This window comes from Pomacea canaliculata, linkage group LG8, assembly GCF_003073045.1.
Source record: "Pomacea canaliculata isolate SZHN2017 linkage group LG8, ASM307304v1, whole genome shotgun sequence".
Classification (NCBI taxonomy): domain Eukaryota; kingdom Metazoa; phylum Mollusca; class Gastropoda; order Architaenioglossa; family Ampullariidae; genus Pomacea; species Pomacea canaliculata.
This window is the reverse complement of record NC_037597.1, coordinates 1,638,416-1,652,267: the sequence shown is the minus strand read 5'-3', so window position 1 is coordinate 1,652,267 and position 13,852 is coordinate 1,638,416. Positions and strand designations below refer to the sequence as shown.

At 41.3% G+C, this 13,852-nt stretch overlaps 1 protein-coding gene and 1 long non-coding RNA gene across 2 annotated transcripts; both read right to left on the bottom strand.

Annotated features, from left to right (window-relative positions):
* Window positions 1–1,874: 1,874 nt before the first annotated feature.
* LOC112569855 lies at window positions 1,875–5,055 on the bottom strand. The gene is made up of 4 exons (XR_003100540.1): window positions 4,281–5,055; window positions 3,010–3,115; window positions 2,702–2,796; window positions 1,875–1,921 (listed from the first exon to the last, which is right to left on the bottom strand). It is a non-coding gene; the product is annotated as an uncharacterized LOC112569855 (long non-coding RNA).
* A 575-nt stretch (window positions 5,056–5,630) lies between these two features.
* On the bottom strand, window positions 5,631–12,979 carry LOC112571038 (kynurenine formamidase-like). Its single transcript, XM_025249826.1, has 6 exons — window positions 12,959–12,979; window positions 9,659–9,848; window positions 9,095–9,287; window positions 7,879–8,017; window positions 7,132–7,256; window positions 5,631–6,160 (listed from the first exon to the last, which is right to left on the bottom strand). Exons 2-6 carry the CDS (start codon window positions 9,844–9,846, stop codon window positions 5,915–5,917), a joined length of 891 nt encoding a protein of 296 aa, XP_025105611.1. The 5' UTR covers window positions 9,847–9,848; window positions 12,959–12,979; the 3' UTR covers window positions 5,631–5,914.
* Between the last annotated feature and the right edge of the window lie 873 nt (window positions 12,980–13,852).

Below are 13,852 nucleotides of genomic sequence, written 5' to 3'. Positions count from 1 at the left end.
ACACGGGTTCTTGGTCATTATATGATGATGTAAGCTTTTGTAGCATGGTTTCCCAGCCAAAGCCAGGCTCTTTGCACATTACAAATGCAACACAGATTTCTGTGGCTATGAAGTTAATGGGAATGCCAGGTCATTCTTCTGCCAGATGACATTCATAGACTAAGATGTCAATGAGTCAGATCTACAGACTGGGAAGTCATTTGACTAGAATAGATCAATAATCAGCAAAACGTTATGTTTACAAGGGAAAGCAACTATGGCTATATCACCATGTAGCCAGCACTGTGATGCTGCATACAGAGAAAGAACAGCGTGACCAAGACGAGAGCTGAATCCAGGACGGCCAACTTTCATTGTAGTGATGACAGGCACTACTGGACACCCCCCCCCAAATTGATCACAAAGCAGAAATTGCAGTAAAATGTTAAAGCAAATGACTTTTTGGCACTGATGGAAAATCTATGGCAGGGACAACTTGTTAAAAATGAAGAAACTGGATGGTGGTAAGACACCAAGAAGTGGGTTGGATTGGTCATGCCCTGTGAACGACCAGCTGACAATGTAACAAGACAAGCCCTGGACTGGAACCCACTGGGGAAGAGCAGGGAGACCCATACGTACATGGAGATTAGTCCACAGCGAGGCAGAGGCAGCTGGGATCACAATAACCCAACTGAAGAGGGACACCCAGATCCAGTGGCCCTATACTCCATTGGGGGCAAATAGGATTATGAGAGATGACCGTAGCCAGAGAAGACTAATAGTGATAAAAGAGTTGATATCAGGAAAGGAAACAAAAGGCCACAGCAAGTAAACAGTCCAGCACAATGCTGATCATGTAAAAAAATACAGGTTGGTACACTAAATGCACAACAAATCCAAGCAGAAAATAAAACTGCAGAGAGCTGGCCTCTTCAAGCCTAATAGGCAAAGGGATGCCAATCCCAATAAAGGCAATAGACTTTAACTAAACACGAATAGCCGAAAAACCACATCCACTCAGTAAATGAACAAAATACTAAAGATTTAATTAATGACCGAGCAAAAATCACAAAATATTTGCCATTAAAATTCCATGATTATATTGATATACAACAATAAAATTTTAGGAAACTGTTAATTCCTCAATTGCATAATTCACTGTGAAATATGAAACCAGTACCTACAGGAACTGGTAGATACATGGATAAATCTAATACCTGGTTGCTTGAGACTTACTATTTAAAAGAGGCCTAAAAAAGATGCTATACTCCATACCATAAACTCTGTTGATTTTATATTAGTATTGACAGTTTTAGTATTAACAGCAAATAAAGACCCACTTTTCCATCTGCTTGAAGGTAAACACTGTGTTTACGTTTACTCAGGACCTGCATTGGAATACTTGGGGTTGGGTGAACACAAAATTTGAATAACAAGAGATTCTAAAGCAGTATATTTATACTGGGTCAACTGGCCGGAGTAAGAGGCAAATAATAGATTCCAACTGACCAGCATGTTTATATATAGTTAAGTGAATGGAGAGACAAATGTGGTGAGCAACAAGGCTCTTTAAGTTATAACTACTGCTAAAAATTGATTTTATTTTCACTTTCATTTAAAATTTTTTTTTCCCTAGTTCATAGTTACATCCTGCATTTATTTTATAAAAGTGGTCAAGTACTAGTAGTAGTATTTGTATCATAGGGTGGAAGGTAGAAAGAAATATATAAACGTTGCATCAGCAAATAACATCAGTTCTGACAGAAAACAAGAAATCAAATTTTCCAAAACAATTAGAAATTACTCTTTATCTTTTGTTTCTTTATGCAAAGTCCATATACAAGTCTGTCCCACACCAGTCATGCAGACAACACGGTATCCCTGCTCTTCTAGTTTGTCCAAAACCACTCTTGGAGGATCTTCACATCGGTATTCCTCACTATTTAAAGGAACAGACAAAAAAGGGGTTATCAAAGTCATAATACCTCTTCCTTTGTCTTTTAAAACTTCAAAATACAACATCAAGATGATCAAAGGCAAAAAAAACCCTCTACCATGAATAATCTTGTCATGTGAACACAACCTTCATGTAGAACTGAGATTAAAATTCTCCAACCTTCAACTTCAGAATCAAACTAACAAGATTATGAAAGGGTAAGACAAAAGCTTTGTAGCTAGTGGATGATTATTTTGCACTCAAATGTAATTTCAAGTGAATATGTGGATACTCATTACACTAGTAACAGTTAAAAGATCCCATATGCTAAAAATAGGCTTAAAAGAGGGGCACTGTGTGTAGGTAATGGCATGTGAAGAGTGAAACTTATCTTTCTTTTCCCTTACCTGATAAATCAGCTTCTGTATACTGGATAGGCATGGGAAGTTTTCTAATTACAGGCTTAGGAGCCTTGAACTGACAACCTTCTGCTGTTAACATACACTAATCATCAGGCTATACAGCACTACCATTAATCATATTAACATCCCAAATGAGGGTTTAAGGAAAAGTTAATGTGATTTTGCTGCCATCCTTACTCTGGTCTACAATAAAGTTTGCCAGACAATGTGAAACAATAGTCAAGAAAAGAGGTAAAAGCTACATTGTAAGGGTGACACAAGTAAATGATTAACTGGACACTGTCTTCGTTTTGGTTATAAAAGAATTAGAGAATACAGTAAACCACTTATGTTCTTATAATTATCATACTCTGACACTCACAAATTATTGCCAAATTCTTTCATCAATTTTGCACCAAGATACTTCATCAGGTCTGGGTCGCTCCATTGATCTCCCACAATGGTTGGCCCATTTTCCTTCATGAAATAAGGAATAAAGAGAAGTAACTTAACAGAAATGATTTACTACTTTCGAATATGACAAGAAAAAATGCAAGTAAAACATACAATATTGAACAATAAATGCACGTTTCGAAATGCCCAACTATATTTCCTCTCCTAGATCGTGCCTTCTATTATATAAATATGCCATCTAGGATTGACTTCTTGAATCTGCTCTGTGCCACTTACAGAGTGCAGGTTAAACTGCTGTCAATGATGATTTGTAAGATGCTTGATATTTTACCAGCTTTTTTCAAGCATGCCAAGTCATCGAGGCTGACAGAAGCTCAATCATCTACAAAAAGTAAACAGTGCATCGTTCATTATTCACGAATAACACACGGGCAGCTTACCAAGCGTATATGTGTGCTAATCAAAACGTAAGGCATGACTGTGAAGTGTCCTTTGTCCCAACCAACTCGTTTTTAATCTGTCTGTGTCGGTGGAAGTGGCCGCTGTGTGGCATCGGAATATTTCAACCTCAAGTAGTCTCCCTTTCATGCCCACCTGTCATAATAAATATTGTAATTAAATAACATTATATTTAAATACGCCCACGGCCTTGCAGCATGCGACATAAGAACAAATGGGACCAGGCTGCAGAGACAGATTTTCTTTTGTTCATCATCGCTGCCGACAGTTTCAACAAAGCAGTAATGGTAAACGAAAAGCTGACTGCAGGGTCAGGTTGGCACTGATGGGAATTACAGGTTGCTGCCATATGGCTGCTGTATGAAATGTCGATGTGTGTTTGGGGAAACAACCCACGAAAAGGATTTGAAAAGTAAACCCTCAACATTTCCAAAAGGTAACCCGTCATACTGATACAGTAAATTAACGTGTCGATGAGTCGATCATCACCGCCGAAACGAGAATGAAGTGAATGTTTTTTTTTGCATGTAATAAACGCGCGAGCACATTATAATGTCAAAGTAAGACCATGGACGTAGATAGGATATTAGTTCGTGGTAAGCCTGTGACCAAGCAAAATGTCTATATAATAGAATGAACAGACGTATGGTCATGCGAGAGCGCAGCCTAGAGGTGACCGCGGTGCGCAGTGACACGTGAAGCCTTGAGATGCGAGTCAGCTGTTATCCCCTGAAAGCCTGTCTGGCCACCCAGTTTCATATAATGTCCCACTGGTATTGGGCAGACTGATGTTACGTGCTTCCCCTTAGTGCGAGTGTATGCTAGCATTCCATTAGCATTGTGCTGTAATAAACAAATAAAACCTACAAATCATGACGTATGCTTGAAATGTTAAATACAACAGTAAAACTATCTTCAGTTTATTTCTTTACTTATAAAATAATCATTATTGCCTTTTTGACTACATTATCCTCAGTATCAAACGCTTGCCTAAAGAAGCGTTTTTGACTCTACATCGGAATTTGATCTGTAAATACTTTTTTTTTCTAAGTTTTATTCAACTGGAAATTGATTTCAAGCGACGTAACTCTTTCGACAATTGATTTCGTTTTTCACCGCAGCACTTCCTTCCCTTGAATGATTGGTCTTCGAAATGAACACACTCGCGCACACACACACACGTCTGTGTTTTGTTTGTGCACGTGTGCACGCAGGTAGAGGTCACAGCTAGAACCTGGCAAAATAAAGAAATGCGATTATCTACCTTTGAAATCTCCTTGACGGCACTGAAGTTTAGCTTTTATTTACATTTTAGTTTTAATTTATAGTAGCTGTTAGTTACACACTTATCTACTTTTTAGAAAAAGTTTTTATAGCACACACGGAAACGAAAGTGCTGTTGTAAAGGTGCATCGAGAAGTGAAAAGATGAAAATCAGAAGATGGTGTTTGATTTTGTGTTTGTTTCTTTGTTGTTTGCTTTTTTCTTTTTCTTATTTTTTGACAAAACACTCAGCTTGTTTGGAAAGGAAAATCAATTCGTCAGCGATCATTTATTCCTTTTCCTTTTTATGATTGTTTTGATGTATCCTGATTTACATTGTTTAACTCAGGATATACCTCCCAAATTCCTAAAATATTTAATATATGTAAGAAAAATACCAAATATATCAACAAGCCATGTGGGATCTATGGCATCCATCTGATATTTCTGGAAAACATGGAGCTAGAGCAGCAGTTCTAACCTGTGGGGCGCGCCTGCCCTGGGGGGCGGGGGGCGACGTGCCTACAAGGGGGGGCGCGAAGGTGGTCCTTTTTTAAGTTTCTTATATAGTGAAATTAGTTTACATTAGTGTAACCGAGTGGTGAGGGGGCTTCAAATTCCAAATCTCTTCTCCCTATTCAAGTACACTGTCTCGGCATGCAGTGACTTCTCACTTCCAAAACTCAAAACACAATCCCCCTCTCAACAATCAAGCCTCCAATCTCCCTCCTCTCGCCTTTTGCCCTCTCTCTCCCTCAATCTCTCATCGCTGACTCCCCTCTCCCTCTCCAGTCACACCTCTCTCTCTCTTTTTAAACATCTTAAAAGGCAGGCATTCAGGAAACGTCCATCATTCACACCCTTTCGTCCTCGCACGTGCTCAGTCCTAGTACTCTAGGACCCTGACAGAAGGCCATGACCAGACAGTGCGGGGTGGGGGCTTAAGAACAACCGATGGCTGCTGCTAATGGCATATTTATCGAACATATTTGAGAAGCTGAACGTTGTGAATACTTCTCTGCAAGGGAAAGACACCACCATATTACAAACAACTGACAAGATGAATGCTTTTGTCCGAAAAATTTTGTTGTGGACGCAAAAGATACGCCAAGAAAATATTTTTGATATGTTTCCGTGCTTGTGTAAAAGCAAGGCTGACGTAACTTGAATCTTGATCAGGTGAAGAAGGTAATTATTGCCCATCTAAACGGACTGCAAGAAAGGTTTCAGCATTACTTCTCTGAAATATTACCACAATAGTTAGAATATTTGGTACATTCCTTGGAGAGAGTACAAAAGCTGTAATGTAATATATAATTAAATATAAGAGACACAGTCATCTGGTTTCATCGCATTTGTTTAGCGTCTGTTGTGTCAGCACAGAGTAACAATAAGATATCCGGTAATCCTAAGCATCTAGTGACTCTTGTCAGTCAGGTCATGTCATCCCGACGTGTCATCAGCATCCGAGAGACGGGGTCCTCCACACCAGGAGGAGCATGAAAAATGCCATCAGATGAGAAGGTCGCGTGGAGGAGCTGACGCCTCTGGACCACAGGCCGTTACGGACTGCAAACAGTCGCATTGGACTTCCACTACCCTCGCTCAGGTTGATGACGCCCACAATGACGATGGTGCCGGAAGGGGGGACATCCGCCGTCATGCGCACGTTCTCCAGGATGAGGATACCTTTGGGCAGCAGAGTCTGTGACACAGAGGACGTCAATGGTTAAACGAGACTTTTAATACCAGATTTATGGTGATTTTGAACCCGGTGAATGTGGTCACAGGATAACAGTGGTTGATAGCAGGGTGTGAATGTGTGACGCTGAACGTCTGGTGCTATTTGTAAACACCGCCATGAAATCTCTCAGTGAGCTTCATTCACGCTTCGCGACCTTATTTCGTAGTCACCCGACCGAACGGGAAGCTGGGAGCCCATATTCTACTACCAGTGCCTTATTAAAGGTAGAAGTAACCAGGGATACTGAGATCTCTTTAGAGAGAAGGATTAGTATCTTTTATACCGTTTTCTTGTTTGTCTTTTAGACTGCAAGTTTTCTGCTTGAATTTCTGCGAACGTTTGTATTCTGCTCCATCGATATGATTAGAGGTGTCCTTTTCTGTTTCTGTAGATGTTGAATCATTTCATGTGTTTTGGATGCCTACAGTGCAGATGTCACAAGCAGCGCTAATCGTAGTATAAAATCTTCCTTTGTGTCTCACCTCTTATTGTGATCATTTTTTTTTTCACCTGATGTTTCCACAATATGTTGGAGTATGTTTCAGATGTATTTTTAACATAGACAAGAGTTGAATACTCTTCGAAGGGTGTTTTTAATATTGTCCTGTCGAAATCTTCTCCCAGGAAACTAATACATCAAGATCAGAACAGCTAAAAAAAAAGTTTTTGTTGTTGAAAGAATGTGCATGTCCTAAGTTTAACTTAGTAACACTGTCTGTGGACATAAAGCGCATAAGTGATTTACTTATGTGCATAAAGAAAACATACTTAAAATTAAAAATTGTTTTTTGTCAATTTTGTTTTAATATGAGACTGTGGGGTAATAAGCGCCTTAACCTTTATGCAAAACGCTCCCATTATCCGGAAGACCAGTTTACTAGTAAGATCTTTGCTCAGACAAACCAACAGGTGATCATCAAGCCATTGCTAACCGTGTGCACGGGGTACCCTTTGCCGTCACCATAGTTGAGGCGGTTGTCCGGGCTTGGGGTGTCGACTCCAACTGCGGTGATGTTCCGGTGACTGGCCAGCCATTGAGCAGCATCTACCTTGAAACCTGTTTTCAAACAGACGGCGCAGGTTCTTTTAGCAACAAACTGGTCAGTTAGTATTAGCAACAAATCACGTAACATTAGTTATAAAAAAAGAAGTCGATCATACTTCAGAGGCACAAAGCGTGTTTGAAATGGCAGACAATAGTAATGTAAATCTACCTAAGAAATCACCTTAAAATGAAATATCATGGATAAGCTAAAAGTAAAAAAGAAATCACTGAAGTGTTTCTTCATGCAAGTTTGAAGAATGCATAGGAAACGTATGCATACTAAATTTTAAGGTAAATAATTTAGTTTACATTGAGCGTAAGTATTTAGTAACGAAAATAACTTAGTTTATATCACGAGTAAATTACGGAGGAAAATGAACGAATTAAAACGAACTTAGCAAGGTCAGGTAATAGCAAAACTGGATTTGTGATTTGTATTCGTGCATATTTCAAATTTGTTTCTGTATCTACCGGGTTTTTTTATTAGACCGTTTAATGTAAAGAGATGAAGACCAGTGCTGTATCAGCTATCCTGACAATACTTCAAGTTTGTACCACCTCCATCAAGATTACCGTACTCTGACTTTTCACATGGCCACTAAATATATGAAAATCTTAAGGTTCGCTTATTGACCTGGAAAGCGGAAACTGTTTATATCCATAATGTTCCGTGTGTTTAAGATTCTTTGCCTTTCTGGATACCGGCTGCTCCATCCGCTCCTCATCAGTATCACTGCACCGTCGGGGATTCTTCCATGGTTTTGTTCCCACTCCTATTGACAAAACATTAAAGTGTATTCAGCATCAGGTGTCATGCAAGTCTAGGATCGACAAGTATAAACACCCAAATGGGTTTTGCGTGGCCTGTGATGTCGGCAAGGACCTTTTGTCGAAATCAACAAAGAAATAACAATGAAGACCTAAACGTTCTGCATCTCGAAGAGTTATTTCCACCCCTGAGAGCGAGAGAGAGAGAGCATGTAAGCGCAGTAGAGAATATCATATATTTCTAGCTCTTGGCAGAATATCGAAAGGACCTCAGTTTTGTCGTCATTCATGTTCAGTTTATTGATGGATATCTACCCTTCCACTATTTGCTGTGTAGTGGTGCAGACCTGCTAGAGTTGGGAAACCAGGCCAGATGGCAGGACACATGTGGTACTGCAAGCCTAAAGGGTAGATTGTGGGACCAAGTGCTTGGACTTACACAGGGGATACAAGAGGCCAAATAGCACATCTTTGAGGCACTCTAAACTTCAAAGTAGCAGGCGAAGATGACGTGCCTTCATCTACCCGTGGCAATGCCGTTTCGGTCTAACGATTCTCGTGATTGGCTGACTGAAATCGTTGTAGTACATTATCACTGCAAAAATGGTTTAGACGTCTGGTTTAGCACAACCTTTTCGAGTACTTTGGTTTGATTGTCTGTCTGATGGATGATGTAGAACTAGAAAAAGAACAAGTAAGAAATAAGAAAACAAAGATGAAGACAATGACGACGACTAAAAAGAATCAAGTACAACAACAGAAGCAACAGCAGCCAAAGAAAGAACACCATTTCCTTCAGCTTGCCTTGGCAGCCGACATCAAGGAATGCTGCAGTTGCAAGTCTCACAGAAGTACATTCTGGTGTGTTTTTCTGGTGATTTCCGCATTTCAATGTTGCTCATTCACAAGTGTATTATACCTACTCATTAGGAACGCGATGAATGCTAATAAGAGAGAGAGAGAGAGTACACCTGTGAGTACACGTGCACTCTACCTGCGTGTCACTCTATCACTAGGTACTAAGAAAATAATAATAACAAAAGGCACATCTGTGAGTCTATACCCACACACTACCACTTTACCTGTAGGTCACCTTCGCTCACTAGGTACTCGGGGTTGGAGGCGACCTTCTCCGTCACGTCGATGACGACTCCTGGTCCGATGAGGCGAGAAGCGGGTATCTGATGCACGCGCAAACCTCCCTCCGTAAAGTGGGAGGGGGCGTCCATGTGAGTACCACTGTGTTCGGCCATTTCGAATGTGTTACTTTCCAGCCTGAAAGATGACGATGGTGATTAAAAAGGTTGTGTATACGATACTCTTGCATTGTTCAAGAATTAAGCTGGAAGTTAAAATGTACACCATAAATAGACATGACTTTAAAACTTTACGCTACATAGTTACAGACCCTCTTGCCCCATATGCAAATGAGCCAGCCTCGTTCCGTATACATTTCAATTCTGTATTTAAAGAATTCATTCTATATGTATACAACTGAATTGTATATCTAGAATGCATTCTGTAGCTACAGAATGGAATTGTATATATAAAATAAACTGGATAGCAACTTCTGAGTATAATATAATGAAATAATTTGATTCACTAAAGGCCTCGACATCTTGAACCACTAAAAATATATTTGAGACCAGTATCCTGCTGGCTGGCGTCCTCTCATCTGGATGGTGAAGTTGAACTTGGGAAATAACGGCCAGGACATTGGGTCTTGTCCAATCTCGTGCGTCAAGTCGTAGATTTCTAGGGGAGACCCTAGTGACGTCGCAGTCCACGTGATCAGGATGGTTGCCACAGGAAGCAGCGTCATTCTGAGGGCCATGGCTGGAGAGAAAGATCAGAAAAAAAAGACATTATACTTTCCGCTCTCGCGCGCGCCATGCCTGTGCCGGAGTGTGGAGCATTTTTCCCCTTAACGTTTGCTGATAAATTAGGCAAAAGGTCATGTGACAAAATTACGATACATTTTCAAACTCAAATGTCTTTAAAACTTGACTAAATTTAAATCTGCTTTGCTAAAACATTATGCCTTAAAAAAAGGTACAACGACTTTAGAGAACAGGTTGTGATAAACGACAGGGTGGCGAAGCAGTATTTCTCTGTGTTCCATAGTTTTTATTAAGTTACGATTTTGCTGAATTTTCTGCTTTGACCCATGTCAGACATTCTGTTTTGTTCACAGACATGTAAAGATAAAAATCAAAGGAATCTCTCTACCTCGATCCTCCTCCTTGGAAAGACAGAACAGGGAACATTACCATCTGCACCACAGTTCCTCACCTCACAACAAAGGATGAGCATAGCGACGTGAGCAAGAGAGCCCTGACGCTAGCCATGCTAGAAGAAAGGTACCCCCAGGAATCATGGATAAGGGCCTACACAGACGGGTCAGCCACAGACGCTATCCAGAGGGGAGGGGCCGGCGTGTACATCCAGTTCCCAAATGGACAGTGGCAGGCAGCAGCAATACCAACTGGCCTCCACTGTACAAACTATAGAGCAGAAGTAGAAGCCCTGGTCCACGCAGCAAACATCATCAGCAGCAGAGCAGACCATGACAGCCAGGTCGTCTTCCTGACCGATGCTCTGTCGGTGCTGCAGGCAGTCAACAATAACAAACTGCCAGACCTGGAAGCCGCGCTGCTAAACATCAAGTGCCTCAGAACGGCTCTGCAGTGGATCCCATCACACTGCGGGATAGATGGGAATGAGGAAGCTGACAGGAATGGCTAAGTTGGGTGCAGAGGACGAGCAAGAAGACAATGCAGTCAACATGTCAGAGATGAAAACCATCATTAAGTCTCTGTACAGGCCACAGCAACCACTGGACAGTTACCATCAGCTGTCCAGACCGGACCAGGTCGCTATCTTCCGCCTCAGGACTGGGCACAACAGGCTGCTTCACCACCTACACAGGAAGTTGCACCTAGTGCCGTCCCCGAGATGCTCTTGTGGAGAGGCAGACCAGACTGTAGAACACATCCTACAGGACTGTAGGAATCTCCGTATCCTGAGGAAAGAGACGTGGCCACAGTCGGAGACCCTGCACAACAAGCTGTACGGGCCGGTGGAGTCTCTGCAGAAGACCACCGATTTCATATCAAGAGCTGGTCTCCAAGTGTGAAAGAGGCGAACGACAAAAAAAAAAAAAAAAGGAATCTGTGACTGTGTATCAAATCTGTGTTTTATTTATTCCACACTTGCACCACCCATGTGCACCTTTGTGCCATATTCTATTATAATATTTTTGTAGTTGGAGATTGGGATGCAACAAGTTGTGTTTTACAAATATTACTTCTCAGAAGATAAAAAAAAAAATGGGAAAGGAAAGTATAGGGTATATAACTGATAATGGCAGCAGACTGTGATTTTTACGAGGAAAACGACCTTGTAATTGAAGGAACAATTTTTCAATAGAAGAAGATTCACGAAGTGAATTGGAAGTCACCTAATGGCAGGACAGAGAGTCATATAGACCACAGTTCATTAATAGCAAATGGTGGCACACACTTCAAGACGTCAGAGTCAAAAGGGGGACATAGGTAGTGACCATAACTTGCTCATCGGAAAACTTGCTCCGAAGCTCAGAAAAGCTAATATAGGAGAATAAAGACATCCACACTTTGACATGGATCAACTTAAAGACTCAGCAGTTCAGCGGAAAGTTTTCATTAAACGCAAGTTCAATATCGTAGCAGATAAATAATAATAAATGCAAAATTTGTAAAGAGCATACTCACACTCCTAAGGAGCATGCTAATAAAATTAAATACAGTAAACACAAAGAGGATCCAAATAACTAGAACAAGAGCTGAGAGTAACATGATATTGCTAAAGGAAGTTGTGAAAAAGGACTAGCATTATGGGAAAGGTTGTTAGGAGTAATGTTTATGGAAGAGGTGTGTTTTCAGTGAATGTTTAAACGATTCAATAATGGGGTAGGTGGCGGATATGGGAAGGGAGGGAGTTCCAATGTTTGGCTGCACAATAACCAAAATTCCTGTGTCAATATGTTGTTGTTCTGGTGAAGACGAAGAGCGGAGTTGTCTAGCTGTGATGTAAGGGAAGAACATTTCAGAGAAGTAATCAGGGCAGGTGCCATCAAAGAAATTAAAACAGCCCGGACAGTTTGTACTGGATGCCAGAACGGATGGGAAGCCAGTGTAGACAACGAAGGAGAAGGGTGGCGTGGTCCCGTTTCCTGGCTCTAAGCACCAGACGTGCAGCAGAGCTCTGTCCTTTCTGGAGTTTGTGAAGAAGGTATACAGGGCAGCCAGCAAGCAAGATGACACCTATTTACAGCAAACCATTACACAGCACCACTGTTCTGCCAATGTAAGAGGATGTTGGCCCTGGGCACCTGTAGGTGTCTACATCTGTTGACCACTGGCATTCACACAATCACCAACTTTAAATGAAAGAAGTGGCTAAGGAGAACATCAGCTATAGAAATACAGTAAAATGGAACTGGATCACCCTGGAATCATGGAAAACAATAAAGCAGAGGAAAGAGATAAAACACCAGTTGCTAGGCACACAGTCTCTACACCTAAAAGAGAAATATGTAAAAGAATATTCCCAGAAAGACAAGGAAGTGAGGAGGAGCGCTAAAGGAGATAAATAAAGTTTGCAGAAAACCTAGCTATAAGAGAAGACAAGACATGACCGTAGTATACAAGATCACATAAAGACTAACAGGAAGTAGAAGTGGCAGTCAAGACCTACCTTTAAAAATGCAAGAAGGTAACACCTTCACTGATAAATGTAGAGAGATGGAAAGAGCACTTTGGGCAGCTGCTCAACCGACCTGACAATGGCAGAGCTGGATCTGTTAGCTATTGAGACAAATTTGTGGAGAGCCTAGAAGTCAGGAGCTTGACCTCTGCTGAGATGTGGTAAACACATTTTCAGCAAGTGCAGAATGACCCACTTACCAGCTTGGCGGCCTTGATCTGTCTTCGTCTGAAAGCCAGGCGAGAAGGTATTTATGTGTTCGGGGTTTGTGGGGCATGCTTCTCAAGGATGCCTGGCCCTGTTTCCCAATACAAGATGTCTAAAATGGCCGGGTAGTCGGATACAGTGCTTTACTGACGAAACAGCCTAGATGTTGATAATACTTAGCCACACTGTACTTTATAATGTACAAATGTCTGTTGTACAAACAGAATTAGCAAGTATTTTAAATTCTCATCCTCATCACTGATGGCTGCAGGACTACCTTAGTTGTGCCGCCATTTGTGATATCATATAATGGCACTCGCGACAATTGTGTGGTTCCTATCATCCCGTTCCGATCATGTGTATCAAAATTTCACAACATCACATCGACAGCAAATCATTTCAATATTAAAGGGGCTTCTTTGGCTTCCAGTGTCATAAGTAATTAAATAAAATGGCATTCATCTACAGGTTCAGCACCCCATTTCAGTCTACACTTTATCACGCATATCATTATAAAGATACATACGTATACACACGTACAGGCACTCCTGGCACAACATTGTGTGCAGGTGAGAACACTCACCTGTGGATGTGAAGTGTGCAACAATCCCAGCGTCGATAGCTGCAGGGTTTTCAGGATTTCGGGAGAATTTTACAACGGTCCTAGCGTCGACTGCTTCAGAAGGGAGGTTCACTTCTCCGCATCCGCTATTCTGTGTTTGTTTATGCCTGAGATGCTTCTCTGCAGAACGGGAGCTGAAAATAGCTCAAGGTCATCTCGCGCTGTGCCAGAGACGAGCTTACTGACAGTCTTTTACGGTCTCCACACACACACACGTAGATAAAACCGAAAAGGTTGGACTTCATATTTGTGTCTACAACATCAA